Genomic DNA, 24,261 nt, shown 5'->3' with positions numbered 1-24,261 from the left:
ACAGCAACAAGGATGTGCCACAGACCCACTGTGACGTCTGTTTATAGTTTTTTGCTAAGAGTTGGCAAGCTTAAACTGAGGTGTTGGGAAAATTATTCATAGTCATAGAGGAGGACAGGGAATGATGCTGAGCAGGCTTTCAATGAGATGCCCTTAATGCGAACAGATATAAAAGAATACTGCGATATAGTACTAGAGTGCATGCAGATGAGCAAGCTAGTTTTCCTGAAGGCTCAGAGATGTATAAGGTCACAGTGATTACTTCGTGATGAACAGTTTATTTGTGAAGCACAGTTTTGTTCATCGCTAGTGGAGCAATCAACCTGACTTTCCCAAAACACTTGACCTAGAAGAAACACACCAACACGTTAGTCAGAAATATAACTTTATTATCATAATATTTCATAATCTAAAAACTTCCTCTTTTTTCACCCTGGGATCAGAAATATTCTAACTTCTACACAATTAACTGACCCTGCAGAATACTGGAAAACAGCTTCCAAGCAAGCCACACTTACAGATAAGAATATGTTCTTAGTTTCTGGGGGAAGGTTGGGAGGAAAGAGCAGATCTTTTCCCCTTACAAAACAAATAATAAAGTTCAATTTTTACATTAGTTAAACATTGACTATTGTTTCTCAAAAACTTTGGTGATTTATTCAAAAAGTCACTGTCTCAAATCTAAGGTTGATTGCCTCAGGGAACAAAAAACAAACCTGAAGATAGTGCATAAATGGAACTTGGCCATGGTGTGAATGAATGATCCCCTCCCCGAACCAGTTCCCGTACTTCAACAGCAGATTTATGTCCCTAGGAAGTCTATTGAGCTTAGTACATTTCCTTGCATGGGGGTCAGAATCCAGATGAAACTTAAAAGAAGTTTTTAATTTAGTAATTAAATCTCAAAACCATTTGTCTTGTGTAACGTCTATAGAGTAGACACAACATTACAGTGCTTCCCAAAGATGAATGTGTATCACTGTTAAAGAGGGCTGCCATTCCTCCTCGGCATGTTCAATAAACACCAACAATGAATTACTTTAAATAAAATGAGAAACAAGTCCGGCTATACTATCTTCAAAACCAAGCTGGTGGTGTTGAGTACATACTACAAAGGGACAGGGAGCATGCAATACGATCACCCAGTCACATCTTCAGTCTGGGGAAAGCTAAAATGCAATCATGACATGAACCTCAATAATAAATAACTATGGAGGAGATTTCTTATCTAAATAAATGATAATACTACCGTTCCCACAACATCAGCCTCAACAGTGACATCCACAGCTGTGTTCTTTCCCTTGGTATCTGCCTATATACACCACACAGAAGATCTGCCCCCAGAAGCCAGAAGTCAGTGAGGACTCAAGCATCAGCCTTTCCATGAGGAGAGGCTCAAAGCATCTGAAGATGATGAGTTCTCCTTTTCAGTTTATTGTCATCCTAAGTAACTGCTTTATTATCTATTTTTAATGTAATGCTACTCAGATGATTGTTGCAATAACAATAATTCTACTAGTGTTAATTAGGTTATAGTTCTCATTTTTGAAGTAAGAGAATTTGATTTCCAGAAGCAAAGTTATATAGTTTTAAAGCCACCCACCACAAACACATACATCTTCCATGAGTATTTAAAAATAAATTATTAATATGCTTGACATATATATATATTGTATGTGTATTATATATGTATATACTTATGGACAACATTATCCCTGTTTGAGGAAGGATGTCAGCATGTGCACACTCTAGAGACCTGATAGTATTGTGCGATTTAAGGAAAAACATGGACATTCCTTCTAGAAGAACATTTAAAAAAATGGGAGATTCTTGAGAGTTCTTCTACGGGAACAATACCATTTGCGGAGGATGGTGTCAGAGGTCATACATCCTTTTATTTTTCCTGAAATTACAATAGAATGCACTGCACAATGAACACCCTAGGTGTATGGCTGACAGGTGGGAAGTGTACACTAGTCATAGAAGCAATCGGAGGTGAAGTGAGCTTCCGGGTAGAAAAAGAAAACAGCAAAGAGAAGGGCATGCTTGCTCACAGTTAACAGATAGCAAGCCTGTGGTACTTCCGGGGAAGCAGGTGGCAGCAGAAGCTGGGCGTCCCTGCAGCATGTCCAGGGTGTTCCTGGTACGCTGAATGTGCCATCCTCTGGCACTTCAAGAACTCGGACACCGCACCAATGATGCTGCTGACCCCAAGGGTTTTAGCAGCTACCTAGGTACAGGCTGGCAGACAGCTCTGAGGGTGTCACGTGCTTAGCCAAAGAAGGCAGGTGGGATGCGCCCAAATCTGAATGAATGTGTTCTGAAGGACCCCAGATCTGAATTAAACAAACCTAAAAGCCACCTGGCAAAGTGAGAACCAAGGTCTAACTGAACCCATCAGTAAGCCACCCAGGAGAATGAAGTCTTGATTAACCAGAACACTCAAGGGTATCCGGAACTTTTTCTACAGAGACTTTCAAATGTATCAAGGGGAATTTAAACACAAACAAGAACAAAGACCTTTTATTTCACTACCCTGGCCAGAACTTTACACTCCCAGCTGGGTGTGGTGGCACATGCCTGTAATCCCAGCACCCGGGAGGCAGAGGCAGGAGGATTACTGCCAGTTCGAAGCCAGCCTGGGCTACATAGCAGAGCCAGGCCCTGCCTCAAAACACCAACAATAATAAGATATAGCTTTTTAAAAAGTAGAAGAACTTCACAGTCACATTCCTTGCCCCATAATGCAGAGAGCAGTGGACATGAGGGCCTGGCATCTTGTGTGACCTGAGTAATGACCACTGCACAGAAGTCCAGATGCCAGGACTGCTGGAGACCGGGCCAATTATTCTAGAAGTTATGGGTTCATGTCTACCAGAACTCAAATTTTACTTTAGTATTTCTTATTGTTTATGTAATTTGCTTTGCTTGCACCTCAAGTAGGTTGAAATACAATCTTGGTTCACAGAGACCCCCTTTGCTAACTTCTGGTTCATCAGGGTGTCCCTGTGGGCCCCTTGCTCTGCGGTGTCTTCCTACGGCAACATGCCCAAAAGGACAACCCTGTTGGCCCCTGGGACATCATTCCCCAAGCCCTGTGGCGATGTCTCCGAGCCACCCATGCTCTAGATGATATTCACAATTGCTGTCGGCTTCTTCTTAGCCAGTTTGGGCCTGAAGTTGCCTTTCCTGCTCAGGCCCAGATGATCCCCCTTCTTCGCTGGTCTGAAGAATTCTCTTGGAGACTCAGCCTGTTCGTGAATGGCCTTGGCAGGCTGCATCCCGACTCTTTCATCCTTGGCCTTCTTCAGGTAGCTCCTCCCCTTTAGGTGGAGATGGGCCCTCAGCTCTGGGTGGTTACACACAGAATGTGCATGCCCTCGGCTTCTAGAGGGGTCAAGGAGAGGAACACACACAGAGAGCCTTCTTTATACCTTAAAAGCAACACATCTAGCCACTCCTGTTCTCCATGGCGACCGTATTCCAGCTGACATAAGTCACTGGTATTTCAATTCCCTACAGTTCTTGTGACTGAGTGAAGCTAAATCCCAGGGGCATATTGCTAACTCTACTACTAATGACGAAACAGCCACAGAAAATGTAGACTAAAAGGATGCTGTGCAGACATGCAGGATGGAACTCACATCTCTTAATTCTTCAGGTGATCATCGGGAGATTCAGCAAAAGATGTTGTGTATATATTCAAAAGTATGTGATTTATAGAAATAGTGAATATAAAGTAGTAATACACTATATATCACATATGACATGTAGTAATACACTATATATCATATATATATGACATGCTACATATGTAATATATATGTTTCTATATAAACATTATACATTAGTAAGAAAAAATTACAGTAGATAACACCCTGGGAAGATCACTCCACTGTTGCTAGAGTATCGCTCACTGACCAGCTGCTGGCTATTTAAAAGTGGTACCCGCCTGCAGGTAAACATTCATGTAAGTCTTCTTATGAATCCACTCATTGATATATTATCAAATGCAATGGGAAAGCATACAGTATAAACATTATCCAATGGCCTGAGTATATATTAAAAAAAGACATACGTACAGACATCTGGGCTTCCTATTCGATGAGATGTCTGTGAGCTGATGGGAAACAAATGAAGAGAAAACATTAGTTCACTTGAAGGCTTGGTGTGTCTCGTGCATATATGTATGTGGGGAGGGGGCTGAATGGAGTATTCAGTTGGGGCATGCACTTAACCAAGCACGTGTATGCAGCAGTTAGAGAAAGACACTGGATGTCTTCCTATGCGTATCTCCACCCTATTCTCGAAAGGCAGGGTCTCTCCCTGTACCTGGAGTTTATTGTTTTCATCTAGGCTGTTAAGTCCCAGGGATCCACCTGTCTCCTGCACCATCACCCCTGCAGTATATGGGTTACAGGCACACAGAGCCATGCTCCATGTTTTATGTTGGTCCTGGGGATCTGAACTCAGGTCCTCACAGCAAGCACTTTACCTGCTGACTCATCTCCTCAGCTCCTGGATACGTGTTTAAAACTCTGGCTTCTCTAAGACACTAAATTCTCATTAAGGAGCTCTGTAAGTAGTTGGTGGCATTACCTAGGGTGCCATCGCTTGCATCCAAGAACAGCAGTATCCCAGATCTGCTTACTCAGGGAGCCTCTGTGGACACCTGCTCTTAGTTTCCCAAGAAGGTTGTATCAGAATATCTCAAAACTTAAAAAAAAGCCTCCCAATAAATCTGTGTTGGAAAAAGCATGTTTTTAAAATCCAGCACAATGTGTCATTATTTCTTGGGATCTGGCTGTATTTGCAGCTGATTTAGTACAGCTGTAGCTAGTCACAAAGTACCAACTGAGAGGAAATGAGCATCAAATGTCATTTCCTAAATATATCATTTCTAAAATGAGAACATATGAAGACCAACCCCACATATGTCCCCAAGGCCGTCTACCATCGTGATGATGTCCGTTCCTAATAGCCCATGAAATAAAATATCTGCCTGTACTTTGTGGCTGGGCTCAGAGTGCCTTCATTGGCAGCATAAATTGATGATTATCATATTGTGATCCAGATGCCATCATATTCCACTTATGGGGAAGCCCAGGGTACTGCCAGCCCTAGGTTCCCAACCTCCCTCAAGCAGCTCTCCCTAGCATGAAGTCATGTCACATCTTCAAGCAGATTCAAAAAGGAGAAGGATGAAAAAAATATGGGAGAAAGGCCTCCTTGGAATCTAGACCAGGGGAATTATGACATGCTCAGTATCTGCTGAAGATTCGGTTTCATGTCTCTTCAGGCCACCTGTTCCCCTACCTCCTCAGTGTGGTCCTCCAGCAGGGCCCATGCTTCTTCCAGGATGCAAATGAAGCTGTCACCTCTGTATTCCTCTGCTGCTTCCTCCCAGCCACCGCCTCTTACCTTCGATCATAATAGCCTCCTAGCCTCTCTCGTTATGATGCCCTTCCCTCCTGGAAGCCTCCCCATAGCTTCCCTGTGCACTGGGAATAGATGTATGTGGTGCTCACACCATGAGCAAGTCCGAGGTATAGGGAAATGACCAGACGTCCAGCCGTTTGTGCTAAGAGAATGCGTCTGTGCCTTTATTACCAGAGAATGCGTGTGTGTATATGTCTTTATTGAAAGTGCTAAAAGATCTGTCTCTGTCTCTCTCTCTCTGTAGAGGGAGCAGGCTTATATACAGACTTACAGCACAGTGGAAAAACTCAGGTGTTAGAGCTTGTGTTTTCCTCGTGCTAGATATTGACTTCAGTGGGGCAAGGCCGGGGCTGTAAGCCAGGACTAGAGAGCAGGATGCACCTGTGGCTATCAGCTGACAAGCAATGCCCAGAGTTCTGTGGGGGCTGGGACCCAACAGATCTAAACTCCTCTCCCATGACCTGCAACTTTGCCTCCTACCACTCAACCATGCCAAGCTTGCCCCTTCCCAGCACCTGCGAGGCAGTATCCTTGCCTAGAACACCCTGCTTCTGACTTTCCACAGAACTGTGATCCCACGTCATCCAGGCCAAGTGCAGGGTAGGGCTCTTTCTCTCTCCATTGCCCCAAAGCATCTCTCCATCCCGAACACCTCAGACGTTGTCACCTCATCATCTTTCTCTGACTTTGCAGAAGTTGGCATCGTGCAAGAATGTCATTATTGCTGTCCCCTCCACACAAGAGAAAAAGGACCTTGCTCATGGCATCAGAACCTCATGAGCACTGTGCCCTCAATAAATACGTGTTAATGAATTACTGCTAGTCCTCACTTAGCAGCCTGGAGGAAATGAACGAAGTACTTAAACCAAGATTATCCAAGCTGTTTCACAATCCTCCATCTGAGTGGTTCTGAGAACATTTTTTTTGGCAGATGGGATATTAGGTCACTTTGAATCTGATTTGGCAGCATTTTTTAGAGCACAAAGATAAAGTACCTGAGTAAGCATACTATATTTTTAGAAATCGGCCAGGTGAAAAAGAACATAGATGCTCAAGGGGATTCGGGGAAAGATGCAGGATGCCAAACATTGTTTCAGAAAAAGCACAAAAGGTAAGTAAGGGAAAGGAAGCTTCTCACAGCACGGAAGGATGCAATGCTAATAGTCACCTTCTGGAAGAGACAAGCCACCTAGCACTGTAAGGATGACCGTTCTCTCTGGAGTGTGTCTAGGGGCAGGGGGAGAGGAACGGGCAGTGAGAGAGAAGCATCCAAGCTATTCCTTCTCCATTGCTGTTTTACCTTTGTTTGTTACAGTGACTGAGTTTCCAACTACTAGCAGCCAGCTGCTAAGGCCATAGCCTGGGGGTGGGGGTGGGGGAATTCTGTTTCCCCACACAATGGCTCTGTTGCTGCCACTAAAGGTAGTTCTTACTAAATCTCTAACAAAGGCTAGGGTGAAAACCTGTGAGCTCAGAGAATTAGAATAGCAACCCGCTAACTTTCTCTCTTTGCTGGTGTCTTGGGAAGTCATTCCCCAACTTAAAAAACAAACAAGCTAGGCTACTTCTTGTCAACCCGTTGCTAACCCCGCCTCTCTGAGCCCAGGTTAATTTGATTTAATTAATGCAAATACAGCATATCTTTACATGGTTCACAAAAGCAGCAGAAACAAATGTAACACACCTTCACAGAGTTAAATAGTATTCCACAGCATAAACAATGTAACACATCTTGGCCCAGTTACAATAATATCCCACAACACTCCATAGTCACAGAGAGTGTGGGAGAGAAGACCTAGCTCTCTTTACTCTGGGTCTTTCTCAGACCAGAGCTCCAAACTACAACAATTAGGCGGTTCCTCTCACTGCAGCCTGATCGTGCTAGTCACACAGCTCTCATATCTAAATTGCTCATTCCAGCCTCAACTGAACTTAATAGCATTTGGATTAGCCAGTGCTTCCTTAGGTTGAGCCAGCTGGCTTAGGGTAGATCATGTGGTTGAACCATAAAAGAGACAAGCATAAATACTTAATTTATGTGTGAATGAATTTGTTTGTGTACACTGTGTGAATTTTCACATGTTCACGTGTGTGTATATGTCTGTGTAAGTATACATACATTTCATGTACAGTTTTGCAAATATATATCTGACCAGAAGAGGAGGGCTACTATTCAGCTTTTGATTGCAAGATTAAATACATGTGAAAGACTCCATTTTCAAGCTGGGAAAATAAGTTGAGCAACAGGCATGAGCACAGAAAGCTTCACTGTGTTTTCTTTTAAGGCCCCATTGGTAGAGTGCAGGATTTTACACATGGCTGTGCTTGGGGTAACTTATCCAACTACATACCAAACATGTTAATGCTGTATACAACTTCAAGACCCCGAGACACCACAGGTAAACTGATAACTTAAGAGGCCAAAAGGGCTTTGAGAGCACTGGCCCCACTCACTTAGATTTTCCAGAAGAGTTACAGGTCCAGGAAGGCAAACTGTCGTGGCTCAGCAAGAAGCAAGTTAAGCGTGTTCCAGAAGCCAAACCTTTTCACCTGAGATCTATGCTCCATGACCTCAGGCCACAGCCCTTCCCTGGGAGAGGGAATGATGCAAGAAGGTGGCCAGGAGGACTCAGAGTGTCCCTCCAGCTGCTGCTAGTCAAGAGAGGACATACTCTAACTAGGTAAGACATTATTGGGATTGTCCTGAAACTGATTATTTTATTTTATTTATCTTTCCATTCTATACAGAAGGCAGATTTGACCATATACTCACCCTGCTTGGGACATGGTCAGACACCCTACTGCCCTTGAGAAGCCAGAAGTCTTGATCAATCAAGCCACTTAACAACACCTGGATTCCTAAGCGCCCAGGGGGATTTAATTTAGGCTGGCGGTAGGCTTTTTAAGCCTCTGAGGCCCCTGTGTGAAGTAGTATACCAAAACCTATCTCCTGCCATGGATTCTTTTTGAATAGCCACTCAAAGGGAGTTTTACTTACGAGCACGGTTGAAGAGCATTTTCCTCCCTTGTAAAGAGAGCCGAGTGTATATGGCTGGATCTTGCTTCCTTGAAATGATAATCCTCAGAATAGTATCTTGAAGAGCTGCAACCCTGGGTACCTTCTGGTCTACTTGAAAACTAAGGCCAGAGCTCAGATATTTCCAACTTTGTTATTTTACAAGGATAAAAAGTATCTCTACCAATTCAGCTTGGACTGGTGGTCAAAGAAAAGCAGGGAAGTGTGTGCCCTCGAATTAGTTTCCTCCTGAAGCCCTGGTGCCATGGTCAGACGGAGGCACAGCCTGGCTGGGGACTTCAAATGATACTAGAAAGCCCCTGTGAACCCCACAGTTCCCTTCGGTCCTAGCTCTGTCTGGATCCATCCCCACTGGACTCAGGGAACCACCACTGGGGTTTGGCTGGGTTGGACTCACCACGTGCTCGCTGATATCGCGGCTGAAGCCGGAGGCCTGCTGGCTTTGATAGTACTCCAACTGCTTTTCCGCCAGTTCTACCCGTTGCAGGAGGTTCTCAATGAAGTCCTGGAGCCTCGCTTTCCCTTGAACTTCCTTCTCAGCAGCCTCTTCCAGGAAATGGTTGAATGTGACAACTTCTCTGTAAAGGAAAAACGCAAAGTGACATTGGAAGTCACTCATTCACTGCCCACTGACAGACACCTACAGTTCATCAGTTGTGATGGCCATGGCATAAGATGATAGGATTGCATGCTGAAGGGGGAGCCAGTCACCACAGAATGTCAAAATAAACGCGTATGTCAGGAGGTATGTTAACACTGAAACTAGGTACAAGGTGACAAAGTGACTGGGGGAGGGACGGTGGCAATACTTCAGAAAGGAAAATCAAGATCAATCTTTTAGATGGAGATACCAGAAGGAAGTCCTGAGGAAGAAGCCCCAGAGACACCTGGGAATCAGAATCCAGATAGACGCAGATGGATCTGAGTCTGTGCCAGCATGTGCACATAGAGAAAGGAGCTCAGATGCTTATAGGTGATCCTGAAGACCCCAGACTTAGGAAAAATGATAGGAGAGACTACGGGGCACCGAGACACACACCTTTCTTTCCATAAGGAACAGCATAGGATCTCTAGATAGGGAAGAAGGTAGAGTGCTGCTCTAGCTTACACAAAACCCTGGGTTTGATCCCTGGAACCACACAAAACTGGGCATCGTGGTGCATGTCTATAAGCCCAGCATTTGGAAGCTGGAGAAAGGGGGATTAGAAGTTCAATACTGACAACCTAAAATTCGCATGCAAATGGACAGAACTAGAAAAAAAAGCATCGTGAGTGAGGCAACATGAAACCAGAAAGACAAATATAGTATTTACTCACTTATAAGTGGATACCAGACATAAAGAGAAAGATACTCATCCTACAATCCGCAACCCCAGAGAAGCTAGAATCCTCTTCCAGAAACATATGGAAGCAAATGCAGAAATCCACAACTAAGCAATGGGCCAAGCTCCTGGAGTACAATTGAAGTGAGGGAGGAGCGATAATATGAACAAAGGAGTCAAGACCATGATGGGGAAACCCACAGAATCAGCTGACTCAAGCTAGTGAGAGATCACTGACTCAGGTCTGACAAATGGGGAGTCTACATAAGACTGACTAGACTCCCTTAATATAGGTGACAATGGTGTGACTGGGACAATATATGAAGCCACTGACAATGGGTCCAAGATCTAACACTAATGCACAAACTGACTTAGTGGAGCCCATTCTATATGGAGAAATACCTTGCTCAGCCTAGACACAGTGGTATGGGAGAGGTGGAGAGGTATCTTGATCCTGCCTCAAGGAGATAATGGGACAGACTTTCTAGGGGATGCCTTACCCTCTCTGAGGAGCAGATGGGAGGGGGGGAGTTAGGGAAATGGGAGGAGAAGAGGGAGGTGGAACTGGGATTGGAATGTAAAAAACAAATTAATTTAAAAAAATTTTAAAAAGAACTTCAAGATCATCATCAGCTACCTAGTGAGTTTGGGGCTAGCCTGGACTACATGAGACTCTGCCTCAAAGACAAACCAACAAAAGGCAGGAGGTGTGGGGATTGCATTTATAACTTCTTTGGTAATTATACTCCAAACCATAAAACACTTGTTCAAGGTACCTGACAGAACAGTGGATCTCAGTGTAAGAGAACAAGATGTTCATGATCTGGCTTCTGATTCCACAGTATAGTTACTCTTTTAGAAACAACCACCTCTTGAGTTTTGGCAGAGCATCATCTGCGGTTGTCTACAAAGATTAAAATACCCCTCAACCGGCTCACAAGGTCTCTGTGTGGCCTCCACCCATCTTTCATCTATTTTCATTCAAACAATAAAACAGTTGTACCAAATTGAATTCAGAACTACTAAAGTCTAGATGTGCTCGAAGAAGACAGATATTAACAGTGCTCGCAGGGTGCACAAGAAGGCTCAGTGGGTAAGGGAGCCCGATGGTCTCCAGAACCCACAAAGAAAGGAGAACCCCAGCTCCTTTGACCTCATCCACACTCACCCACACTTGCAATAATGATAGTAAATTAAACTTTAAAAATAAAATGTTTGTGAAACATGTAAAGCAATATCCCTCTTCTTACTAAATTGTTTTGAGGGAGACGGTTATTTTTTCATAAAAATCTGTGGTCTGTGCTAACAGTTGATGCATTTTGTGTGGTGGTTAAGGCAGATATTACAAACGGTAGATCCTGAAATATCCAGCGACAAAGGTTTATGCCTAGGAAGAAGGACATGATGTAATTCCACAGAGCGGTGAAGCTCCCTTCATGGTTTTAATTTAGGTTGTTGCCCTGCTGAGTCAGAACACTGCATGAAACTCTGGCAGGCCAGATGCAAAGATAAGGGCCAACCGTAATGGAATTCAGTCAGGGTGTGTGTGGGGAGGGGGGGGGAATCTCCTTAACCACTCCGAAGTCACTTCCTGTCCCATGGTTGACGTATCACTTACGTTTGTAAAAGAAGGGTAAACTATTACTAAATCCAAGATTTTATGGAAACTATACCTATTAAAAGCAACATTTAACTCTAAAAGGGGAAGATGCCAGTTACGGTGTAAGAAATTGACATTGAAGCTCATTTCTATGCAGTGATTTGCAGCTCTGGGACTCTTGATTTAGTCCCAGGATTTAAAGGCATTGTGAAATCAGCACAGGTGATAAAAGGCACAGAGGGGAAAGCCCTTTCTGTGCAGCCAGAACTTCAGGGGGGAAAACATTGCTTACTCATGCTTTCACTCATTTATCGGATGGCCATAAACTGTGGAACCTGAGTAGCATTACTTTTATTTATTACTGAATGTATTTATTTATTTAGTGTGTGTGTGTGCACACTCCCACACGCACGCACGCACATGCTACTGTGCGTATGTGGAGGTCAGAAGACAACTCTCAGAAGTGAGTTCTCTCTTCCTACCACATGGATCCTGGGGTTCAAACTCAAAGTCTTCAGCATTGGTAACAAACACTTTTAACTCGCCAAACCACCTCACCAACCCATTGTATTTACATTTTTTAGAGACTGAAGCCCCACGGATTAATTCTTCAGAGATGCGTTAAAGGCAGCTAACCTTGGAAAACTCAAAATGTACCATCACATGGCCAACACACCTCGAAGGAAATTTAGAAAGTGATGGAAATGGTGAGGGATAGCTCAGTGAGTAAAGATATCTGTGTGTGGTGGCTCCCACCTATCATCCCAGACCTGGGGAGGTGGAGACAGACAGACAAGTGGATCTACAGGGACCATTGGCCTGCCATCCTCGTGCACTGAGTGAGCCCAAGACCAGTGAGAGACTGCCTCAAAAAGCAAGGCAGATGGCACCTGAGGGACTCCACCCAAGGCTGACTTCAGGCTTTCACACACTCATGCACACACAAGAACAGACAACACACACACACACACACACACACACACACACACGCACGCACGCAAGCGGGCGCACGTGCACACACACACACAGAGGTGGGTACTGACAGAAGAGAACATTAATATATTATGATATTCACAATTTGTCTTCATTGAACTACATATTATTAAAGAGGGGCAATGTATGGTCCCTATCACCTATTACAGCTTGCTATCAAAACCTTTTCTTCTCTTTCTACTTCCTTCATTCCAGCACCCAGCCAGAGAGCCAGAGTCTTACCTTGTGACAGAATCTCTCCCTATTCCCTCTCTCAATGCTCTCCCTGGAGGAACCATTCCCAGACACACCCCTATGTGTCATGATGGAGAGCTGTGGGCTCCCACTGAACCTTTTTCTCTTTCAGGGCACCCACCACAGGAGACCAGTTGTGGGATCATTGACTTAGGGGGAGCATACTAGTTACTCGCCTTGATGAGACTAAATAAATAAACAAACAAAAGCACCTCAATGAAGAAAACGTTTATTTTGGCTCACGGACCCAGAGGATGCCATCCCTTGGAGGGGATCTCACCATGTCAGGAGCTTGACGGAGCTGGTCCATGGCATCCATCGTTAGGAAGCACAGAGGGGCACGTGCTAGCCCGCAGCTCACTTTCTCCTTTTTATTCAGTTCAGGACCCCAGCCTGGAGAAGGCTGCTGCCCATATTTGGATCCTTCCACTCAGCTACCCTAATTGAGATAATCCCTCACAGATGTGCCCTGAGATTTGTTTCCATGGTGATGCTAAGTCCCACCAAGTCGACTATCAAGATTAACCATCAGGGACACTGTGTGTAGTCCACAGGAGTTTAGGAGATAACAGAGACCTAACAAATTCTTAATGAAGGACAAGTGTACAACCACAGCTCTACCAGAGCATTGCAATCAAAAGAAAGACCCTTCATTTCCTTTGTTTCTTTCTAGATCGGTCTTGGGGAATAAGCCAATGAATAAACCGCAGACACCCCCTACAGGAGTAGGGTGGGATCTACGCTGGATTCCTGTTTTTTTAAAAATTACTTTCTCACCAGCTGGCTTCCCTTTCCCAAAGGAAGACTAAAGATCAAGTTATTTAAATTTCATTTTACATTACTGATTAATGAATCTCTTCAGGAGTATATGAAACGATAAAATTACCTCCAGCTAAAAATAGTCTAACTATTGATCACATAGCACCTTAGATGGTCTGTCATGTCAGCTAGGAGGCAAACTGAGAAGCAAGAGTCACCCCCTCCAGGCACCAGGAATCCAGCTGCAAGCTTGGAGGGTAGAGGACAGTCCCACAGTCCCCAGGGAGCCACCCAATCTCGAAACTGGCTTCTCCCTGTTTCTGTGGCTCTTTGCCCCACCCATCTCTTTTTGGCTTCTCAGATAAATAAGTATGCTCTTTATTAAGTTTTTTTTGGGGGGTAGCAGATTGGGGGAGATAGCTCAGTGGGTAAAGTGCAAACATGAGGACCTGAGTTCAGATCCCCATAAAACCACATAAAACTGACTTGGTAGCACATCTGCAACTCCAATGCTGAGCAAAAGAATTCCTGGAGCTCATTGGCCAGTCAGCCTACCGGGACTGATGAGTCCCAGGGAGACCATCCTAAAGAAAAGGTAGAGAGTGCTAAAGGAAGACATCCAACGTCAGACTCAGGCCTCACATGCACATGACACAACTGTACACGCCCACTGAAGCACATACATAACACACACACACACACACACACACACAACTTTGTTCGTTGTAAGCAAATTAATACTGCATTCAAAATTACTCAGGGTAATTTCTCAGGTAGGGTGAGAAAAGAGGGGGGAAAAACAGAAGGAGGGCAGAACCAGAAAATGTTTCCTGTATTTCTAAATGTTCCCATGTACTACACCTAAGAAAACCTGTTTAACTTCCTGTTTATTCTGTATTAGTGTGTCTGTCCGAAAGCAACAGAGATCACCTACAGAAAGGAACTAAGGGCTGGAGAGATGACTCAGAGGTAAAAAGCAGTGACTGCTCTTGCAGAGGACCTGGGTTTGGTTCCCAACACCCACCTGTGTCAGCTGACTCTCTCTTTATTCACATCAGAAAAATAAATGATGTCACCGTAGCAGCCATCTCAAAATAGCTGGGAAGTAAGCTCTTCCAAAATGAGCCACACTTGCGATTACATAAGTCCCGATGCTTTGGATAAATCTCGCATCGTCAGAAGTCTAGCAAGGACACAGTGAACCGCAGCAGGAGGATGGGGCAATTGGGTTTCACACTCAGCTTTGATGCAGGATCTATTCCTAGGCAAGTCACTTCCTGACTCTCAGCCTTTTTTTTCTTTAACAAGAAAAAACAAACAAAAACAAAAAAACAAAAGTGTCCCCCTGAAGGAGGCACAGGGTACCTTCCAGTTCCAAAATCACCAACCACGGGGTGCACTTAGGGACTCTCTGACTTTCAGTGCCACTGGCCCCTGCTTACTACAGGAAAAGCACCCCTCCCCTCCCTTCCCTTCTCATGCCTTCTCTAGGTGGACAGGTCTACTCTTCAACATCTTATTAACTTAAAACTGTGCCCTCCACTCGGGCCCTAAGGTAGCTAAAGCTACCCTGTAGTCAAGCATGGTGGTACACACTTGTAATCTCAGCACAATAGGTTGAAGTTACCCAATAAAGTCCCAAGTTTAAAAATACAGCGAACACACACACACACACACACACACACACACACAGGGTGGTGGTCACGCCTTTAATCCCAGCACTAGGGAGGCAGAGGCAGGTGGATCTCTGAGTCTGAGGCCAGTCTGTTCTACAGAGTGAGTTCCAGGACAGCTAAGGCTACATGGAGAAACCCTGTCTCAAAAAACAAATGAACAAAAAGGAATGTGGTGGCAGAGGAGATGTCCCAGTCAATAAAGTGCTTGCCTGGAAAACATGAGAACCTGAATTTGCTCCCAAAACTCACTTAAAAAAAGATGGGTACAGTGGCACTGCTTATAATGATGGAGGAGAAAAGAGACAGTCAGCCTAGCCTATTTGGCAAGTTCCAAACCAGTAAGGGAAAGCTTGAAGAGCAAGTGTACAATTGCACACACACACACACACACACACACTTCTGGATATGCTTTCTGCTTTCTGCATATTCATACCTTAGGGAAAAATATGAATCTCATGTTCTCCAGACATCTCCAGTCCCACAAAGGGCACATCAAAGATAGCCCAGTAGCATGTTCCAAACTTAATGGCTGAAAGTGTGTAACAAATTTAGTGTTACTATATTACCAAGAAACCCAGGGAGAGATTATCTAACTCCATTGTTCTGGTTAGGGATCCCTTACTGCAAGGTGGCCTGGATTGATTTACCTGATTAGTGACAGTGCTACCCTGCAGCTAAGTCTGCTTGTCAATAAGTAAACACATCTCCCATCGTCAGGGCTTTTAAAGTCACACTGACTTTGTGAAGATGATGAGAAAATTCTCTTTCCAGATTTGTACTACAGAACTTATAGTTACCCTGCCAAGGGGGCAAAAGGCAAAGGCCCAAAAGATGACCTACTCTAATCACCTCCACTAAGAACTGTGTAACTGCTGCAAACTGAGTTCATGCCGCCTGGAGGTGACTCCAGGGCTTTGTTTGGTTGGATTTTGAGTTTGCTAAGCTATTGAGATAGGGTCTCATTCTGGAGCCCAGGTTGGCCTGGGACTCATTCTGTATCTCAGCATTCGTATTCTAGTTTCCTTCCTGTTTCTGTGATAAACTATTTTGATCAAGAAACAACTTAGGGGAGGAGGAACTGGTTTAGTCCATTTACCAGGTCACAGTCCACCATTAAGGGAAATCAAGGCAGAATCCTGAAAGCAGACCTGCCTCCTATTCTACACAAGGAACTCAGTTCACTGCCAAAGAAGCCTGGCAGGAACCATGGAGGATGCTACTGGAAGACATACAGGTTTATACTCAGTTATCCTTACCTAATTCAGGTTCACCTTCCTAGGGAATGGTATTACCCACAGTGGGCTAGGACCTCATCCATCAATGAACAATCACCATAATCACTCTGACATGCCCACAGGCCAGCCTGATTTAGGCAATCACTCATTCCAGACTCTTTTCTCAAATAATTCTAGAGTCTGTCAAGTTGACAGTTAAAGCTAGCCAGGGTACCCAGACGGGCCTTGAATTTTAGAGGCAATTTTTGGCCTCAGACTTCCGAGTGCTATGATTGCAGGGATACATTACCATGTCCGACTGACCCTGGATCTATTAATTTCAGTTTCAATGAAAGGTATTTTTAAAGCCAATTACATTTGCTTTTTTTATGCATTTGTTTATCTTAACCACATCTGCTCTCTGGATTTTAAAGCCTACCCAGATTTAAATGAATCTGAAACAGGATAGTGACAACTTATATTTGCTCAGAAATGCACTTTTAGCCTTGTCCCTAGAGTCCTGAGACCCCACAATGGGACATTTATTAGGGATTATCTGGAGGTTTCCTTGGCTGAAATGCCATGTCTCTGGGAGGCATAGTTCTCTGAGGGAATAGTAATATGGCAAGGGAGCCAGCCAGGCAAACACAATCAGACCAACTTATTTGGGATCCACTGTTGTGGCTGATGGACAGCTGTCTCTGTTCCCACTCAGATGGCAGAGTAGGGGGCAGGGCAGGGACACGGAGGGACAGAGGGGACTGTCATTCTCTTTGCACTCAGACCAAGAGATTCAGTGTCCTCCCTAGGAACAAGACCCTTTGTTCCAACCCATGTACAGAGGGTGTGTTTATTTAAGGCATGAATACAGAAACTGGTAAGATGGCCTCCCATAGAGGCTGAGAAAAATGATGACTTTATATTTCAAAGTTTAAAGCGATTTCTCTATATTTTTAATCCAAGTGGTTTTTTTTTCTTTTTAAACTAAATGTCCCTCTTCTCCCCCCCCCAGTCAACTAAAACATGACGTGTAAAAAAATCAATGATGCCAAGGCTGTAATTCAGTGGCCATGTGCATGTTTAGCAAACATGCGCCTCTGGCATCAATTCCAGACAATAAATTTAAAAATTGCCAGATTATAACTCACACAAATGTGAACAAAGATGTCATGAGACATTAGCTGGAATGGGATATTTAATTCTAGGAAAATGATGCATGCTGGTTAAAACAATAACTGTAGCCATATCAAGAAATATCATGCAATGGTCCAGAGGGGTGGAAGAATTCTGCTTTCTGTACAAAGGACACCAAAGAGGCCTGCCACATGAAAGCACAAGAACCTGTAAGATCCAGGGATATAGCAGTATGTATGTGTCAGGGGTCCATCTAGGGGAACATTATAAGTATGTACTTCAGTTATAATGGTTGTGTGCACACGAGATAGGCTTGGGAGGAGGTTTATAAACCTTCACAGTGCTATTTTCTGATGCTGGGCTGGGGTGGGCTTGGAGAGGACAGAGAACACGTACCCTTCCATCTCGGGGGATGTTCTGTTTCATAAGCCTCTGTTCAGGTGGCAGTTCTGAATGAACAGAAGCTACCCTTCTCTGTCCACGGATGGACCACATTTACTTACTAATTAATTCATTAATTAATATTGAGAATGGATCTCAAGAAGTCCAGGCTGGCCTTCATTTCTCAACGAAGCTGAGGATGACTTTGAACTCCCTATCTCCTTGATTTTCCTTTCCGAGTGCTGGATTATAGGGTTACAGGTATGTACTGCCATGGAGTTTTATAAGTGCTGACAATAGAACATAAGGCTTTGAGCATCATGCTAGGCAAACACTCTACCAAATGAATACATTCCCAGCCATTTATCCACTCTTTTGAAGAATAAGTCACTGGTGGACTCCACCATCTCAAATGAAACTGAATCCTTGGCAATAACAGACATCTGACCACATGAACCACCTCCTGCTAGTCATAATTCCACAGTCTACACAGTCACTACCCTAAATCCACATCCACTACTATTTGTACTATGAGCAAATTATACCATATAATAAGAAGAAATGCATTAATCTGTGGCCCTTTTAGTTTCCTGCAGCTCAGTCAAACAGAAGTATCAGGAAGTGAGCCTGGGCTTTTATTCTTACAACACCTCATCTGCCATCTTGCAGCATTGCAGGGTAGGTCATTTGAGTCACCACTGTGGGTCAAAACACCCACTTCCTCCCAGGAAGCACTGGGGGCCAGAATGCCTCAACAAAAAAGAAAATGATGTGTCTGTTAGAGATCACTTTCCTGCGAACAAAGAAAGGCCTATGGATGCTCAAGCTGGATTGTCTACTTGGTGTGATGTAGAATCAGCATACAACACACTTCATGCTGCGTCTACGGAGTTATTCCCAGAAAGTTTTAACTGAGCTGCTCTCCTAGTTTCCTTTCTGCTGCTGCGATTAAGAAAAGAAGGAAAATGTAAGTTAAGGGAGAAAGGATTTAAGCAGATCACAATCACGGATCACAGTCTATCACATCAAGAAACACACCGTGGCAGGAATTCGAAGCAGCTAGTCATACTCACAGTCAAGGGCAGAGAGAAAAATGAAGACATGCATGCCTCCTTATGCTCCGCCCCCCTCTGCACCTAATATGGACAGTCTGTGTGGGATGACCTGCCTAGGGGATGGAGCCACCCTCTGTGGGTGAGGTTCTCTGATATCAATTAATATGATTAAGACAATCCCCCACAGACATGCCCACCAGTCAACCTCATGGAGACTTCTGTTTCCAGGTGATTTTAAATTGTGGCCAGTTGACGATTAAAATTAACCACAGTCAGGAAGACCCAAGCTAATCAACCACGAGTGACATAATGTCATGGGCTGAATCCAGGACGGAATAAAAAGGAGTAAAGAAACTAAACATCAGCGGTCACCTCTCCTTGCTTCTTGCCTCTATACGCAGCGTAACTAGCTGCCTCAGATTCTTTCCACTGTCATGAATTGTGCCCTCGGACTGTAAGCCACACTAGCCCCTCCCTTCCTTAAATTGCTTTCACCAGGCATTTTTATCACAACAGCGTGTAAAGTAACTAATACAATAGCTAATTCAAAATCATCCTAACTACATAATTTTTAAAATGTCCAATGTGACTAAACGGTACCTGAGCATCCCTTCAATGGGAACATAAATATTTAACGATAGCAAATGAAGCTCTCTTTGGTATGTAGTTTTTTTCTGGACATTTTAGTTACTATAATTTAAGAGAGAAAAGCATCATGGGAAAACAAGCCAAAAGTACTTGTACTTGGAACATATTTTATATTAGAAGGAGACCTCATCTCATATTCTTGACTATATAACCTACACACACTGGTGGTCACTTGCCCACTGTGGGCAGCCTTATGGACCGGCTGTGTTATCATTCTGTCTAAGCCCATCCATGAAACAGTTTCCAGGGTAACCAGGAGTTAGACATTAAGTAGATTACTGATGCCAGGTTAGCCACCATATCCAAGGAAGGTGAATAACACCAAAGTTTCCTGCTTCCTGGCACTAGTGAACCAGTGCGGAATGTGTGCAGATGACGCACAACAATGAACATCTGCTTGTAACTTGGGGAGAGGGGGTCCCCCAAGCAGGGGTTAGCATCCAGGTCCAGCAGCACTTACTCTTCTTTCCTCAGGAGCTCCTCCTCGGATTCTGTGAGGCGCTGTTTCAGCACCGCGATCATTTCCACGGCCACGTCCACCTGTCTGTTCAGGGCGCGTTCTCGCCTCTGAACCTCCTGCTTCTTGTGATTGAGCTGCACGAAGGCTGCCCGGACCTCCAACAGTTCCGCGGTTTTCTGGGCCAACTCTTTGGTGAGTTTATCGATTCTCTTCTCGATGGTCCTGTCCACCGCCTCCACCATGCGATTGAACTTTTCTCGGACGTGGGCCTCGAAAGCAGCTTTGGTGTCTGGGGTGGGAAGTCCAGGGCTCGATCGGGGGGCTTCCAGAGAGTCAGCCCGAATGTCCACGGCCGTGTAGGTCTGCACATAGGACACGGGCCTCTCCGCCACCACCTCAAAGGGCTTCGGGTCCTTGGAGTGCCCGTGGGAGATGCTGTACAAGTTAACATAGCTGGGCTTCTGCTTGGTCACCTTGGCGTGGCCCCGGAGCAGTTTTCCCTGCTTCGGGAGTTCCGAGGACCTGACTAGGTCTGCGTCTTTCAGAGATGGCAGGAGGCTGCATTTTGTCAGGAGGGTCCGCTCCTCGTAGCTGTGACTGAATTCCAGATGGGCCCTCAAGGACGACAAGCTTCTAAATCTGGTATGGTCTCCACACCTTGGGCAGCGGAATGGCAGGCACACAGCGACATTCTCCAGCGAGTCCTGCCAACGGTACCGGCTTTCCTCAAAAGTCGTCTGTTGCATCACTCTGAAAGTCCTAGGAGAGGGAGAAGACAACGCGGTTACAAGTCTGTCAACAGCTACTGATACCACACGGACTGACAATGATGGTTGCCCCTCTCCAGGGAGGCGGTGGCTTTTTGTTTTTAACTAGCTTGTTAGTATCAAGCAAGAAACTGTTTTCGTTGTGGCTTTTTCATCATTGCTTTGTTCTTACTGGTCCTCTCCCTTAGTGCCTTCCTACAGATGTCTGCCTGCTGCCCTTCCAGTTGATTGCTGCTCCCCTTTCCTCCTGCCCCAATATCCCACCTCCACTTTCAAGACACGTGTACCTCCCTTCTCTTTCCTTGAGATGTCCTTTAGTCCTTATTTCATGAACTACACCCACCCAAACACACACACACACACACACACACACACACACACACACACACGGATCCTCGTTTGAGAGAAAACTTAATACTTATCTTCTGAGTCTCGCTTATTTCATTTAACACAATGGCCAGTCTCACTCATTTCCCCCCAAATGTCATACTTTTAAATTTCTTAACAGCTGAATAAAATTCCATTTTGTATTCGGACCATGTTTCCTTTACCCATGCTTTCTTCTGTTGATGGTCACCTACGCTGGTTCCCATGCTTAGCTACCGTGAACGGTACAGCAGCACATATGGGTGAGCAAGTGTCTCTGCGGTAGGATACAGAGTCCCTTGGGGATATGCCCAGGAGTGGTAGAGCTGGTCCATATGACATTTCTATTTTCAGTTTCCTGAGAAATCCCCATGCCAATTTCCATAGTGACTACACCAGCTCAGGCTTCTTGGGTTTTACGCAACTATTGCATTTAGTATTTAGAGCTGATTTTTTGTTAATGTTGAAATTAAAACCCAAACCCCTGTGCCAAATGCAGCCACAGCCACCCTCTTGGGTATGGCCTGCTGCTCGTGCCGTACTACCACTGCAGGTGGGTTACAGATATCAGGGCCTGCAGAGGCAAAGACATTTCTAATCCAGCTCCAACCTAGCCGAGTGAAGGAGGCTAACACTCTTCTGCAGATGAAAAAGCCGGAGCAAGGGGGTGAAATAATAAGCCCCGGGGAGGGAGGAGAGTGGTGCAGAAATAGAACTAACGTGGTTTGCCCTCCTCAATTTGGCACACTACATGGAGATGTGTCCCACATGAATATGTCTTAACAGAGCAAGCCTGGCAATCTTCTCAAGTTTGGGAAAGATGGATCAAGCCAAGTTCAGTGGGTTTAATCACACAAGCTGAAAAAATGTCATCTCCCGTTTTGCTTAGTTTTCTTTTTTAATTTAGCATTTCTTATTCTCTCTCTCTCTCTCTCTCTCTCTCTCTCTCTCTCTCTCTCTCTCTCTCTCTCTGTGTGTGTGTGTGTGTAGGTCAGAGGACAACTTGTGTGAATGAGTTCTCTTCTTCCACCATGTATGTTATGTCCTAGAGATTGAACTCAGGTCATCAGGCTTGGTGACACATGCCTCTACCTGCTGAGCCATCTTGTCTGACCCTGACTTTACTATTTTGAGTCACTGGTGTGACAACATTAATCAAAGTGTTAACATGAATAATCATGGTCCAACACAACTGAAATTTGGAAACCCCAAATGTCTATATCACTTGATATAGACAGGGCCGTGACCAGCAATAGAATGTTCTGGGTGGATCTGCCCTGCCTACCAGGCTGCTGTTAGCATGACAACTTCTAGAGTGTTGGGACCAGGTGGGCATCAGCCAGCATACATGAAGTTCTTTGTAAATTCGTCACCTTTGCCCTAGCAACAGATGACTATTACAACCCAGTTTCCCAAGGGGGCTGTACTCATCTCCTCCAAGAATGGTCATGAGCACTGGGTCCCACAGGAAAGGGGCCTGGATAGCATCTTAGGGTGAAGAGTCTGTATAACATCCTCAAACTGCATCTAGATGCTGAGATAGAAATGGTGCCCTGTTGGCCAGGCAGCCACATTTTCCAGGTTACAAAGTCTCCCGACCCCCCAGCAAAGGGGAACCTTCCTATGCTGTGCTGGGATGTTTAACAGGATGAAAACCCTGGCCCAGCCTAGAGCCTGAGGCAGGCAAGGGGTGCAGGGATAGGAGGAGAGGATTCCAGAGCTGCAGTGGGAAGGGAGGCATGTTTGGATGGGAGAGATGGGATAACCACGCACTCCCCAGCACCGGGCTTCCACCCGTGCTGCGGAAACCCAGGGCACAGGTTAGCAAAAAGGGCTGCGATTTCCTGTGCAGAGCTGGGCAAGCTGGGCAGCAACTGCCTGGGGTCCCTGCTTTTCTAGCCCCATCTCCTGCTGGTGATTGCATGGAATCGTGCTCACGCGAGTTCGTGCAGGTGGCTGCGAGGAAGCCAGCCATTCCGACTTCCCGTGACGCTGCGCGGCCGGGACCAGCTCCCCGAGTGTCCGTGGGGTAGGGGGCGCGGGCGCACGGCTCCAGCCGAGCCCACTTACCCGACTTGTTGCTGCCGCTGCAGCCGCCGGTGCTGATGCTGCGGGAGCCGCACGAGCGGTTTTCAGCAGAGCCGTAAATCAGGCTGAGCCGGGTCGGCTCCCACGCGGGACGAGCGGCGACCGGGGCGGAGCGTGGCGCGGGCGGGACACGGGGGCGGCGCCCGGGGACGCGAGGTTGGCGCTCCGGCCCCGGGCGGCCACCCCTGGGTCCACCCCATCTGGACTCCTCTGGTGGAGATCCTGGGCCTTTCCCTCAGTCTAGCTCAGGATTCCGCTGACATCACAGGGAGGGATCCAGGATGGTCCCCAGAGCTGGAGGCGGGGATGCATGCCAGCCTTGCCCAGCTGAGATGCTGCAGGCCCAGGAAAGTGCTTCCCAGTTACAGGGGCCAGCGAAAGTGGGCGTGAAGATGGATCCCTACTGACAAGCACTCAGGAAGAGCTGCCAGCAGGAAGGCCCTGGTATTTATGTTAGAACTTCATGCAGGCAACCTGGCATGGAGGGACCACATGACTACCCTATTCCAACGCTGGAAAACTGTCCTGGGGCTAAGTTAAACAGAACTGAAGCTAGTAAAAGTGCAGACATTAATAAGCATTTAAATTCAGCATCTTGAGGTCTCTGTTCTAAGGGGATGACCCAACACCAGTCTCTCAGTGGAAGGGAGATTTAGCTTCCTGAGAAGTGTCATTTCTTAATTGTCAGTGTGTGTGTGTGTGTGTATGTGTGTGCATGTGTGTGTTTGGAGGGGCCTTGGGGGCTGGAGAGACAGCTCAGCAGTTCGGAGCACATAGTGGTCTTGCAGAGAACCTTCACTGATGCAATAGCTACTGTTGTCAATATTATTTCATTCATGTTTACCAATAATTTGACAAGAGGAGCCTGTGTGCCTGTAAAATTCTGAAAAGCAGAAACAGAGAGTCACTCCCAGGAAATGGGTGTTGACAGCTGAGCTTGGGCCTGCCCTCTTGGAAATGTTATTTCTTTGCTGAGGTTACCATTTTAGATCACTCTCTGAAGTATACTTATTCCAACGGTTTATCTAGCTAAAAAGAAAAAGAGTTCCAGTCTGAGGATGCACACAAGTGAGAGTCAGGGAGTATGC

At 45.4% G+C, this 24,261-nt stretch overlaps 1 protein-coding gene across 2 annotated transcripts; it reads right to left on the bottom strand.

The window, feature by feature from the left end:
- Positions 1 to 368: 368 nt before the first annotated feature.
- Znf365 (zinc finger protein 365) lies at positions 369 to 23,609 on the bottom strand. 2 transcript variants are annotated; one of them, XM_005070804.4, is made up of 5 exons: positions 23,156 to 23,609; positions 19,953 to 20,711; positions 8,874 to 9,054; positions 4,083 to 4,120; positions 369 to 3,387 (listed from the first exon to the last, which is right to left on the bottom strand). In XM_005070804.4, exons 2-5 carry the CDS (start codon positions 20,696 to 20,698, stop codon positions 3,126 to 3,128), a joined length of 1,227 nt encoding a protein of 408 aa, XP_005070861.1. In that variant the 5' UTR covers positions 20,699 to 20,711; positions 23,156 to 23,609; the 3' UTR covers positions 369 to 3,125. The 2 variants fall into 2 exon arrangements, with proteins under 2 accessions (XP_005070861.1, XP_012969410.1); XM_013113956.3 differs by lacking the exon at positions 23,156 to 23,609 and adding an exon at positions 23,024 to 23,145.
- Positions 23,610 to 24,261: the final 652 nt, after the last annotated feature.

This window comes from Mesocricetus auratus, unplaced genomic scaffold (genome assembly GCF_017639785.1).
Source record: "Mesocricetus auratus isolate SY011 unplaced genomic scaffold, BCM_Maur_2.0 Super-Scaffold_100027, whole genome shotgun sequence".
Taxonomy (NCBI): domain Eukaryota; kingdom Metazoa; phylum Chordata; class Mammalia; order Rodentia; family Cricetidae; genus Mesocricetus; species Mesocricetus auratus.
The sequence above is the reverse complement of the archived record's forward strand: the minus strand, read 5'-3'. Positions and strand labels throughout refer to the sequence as shown.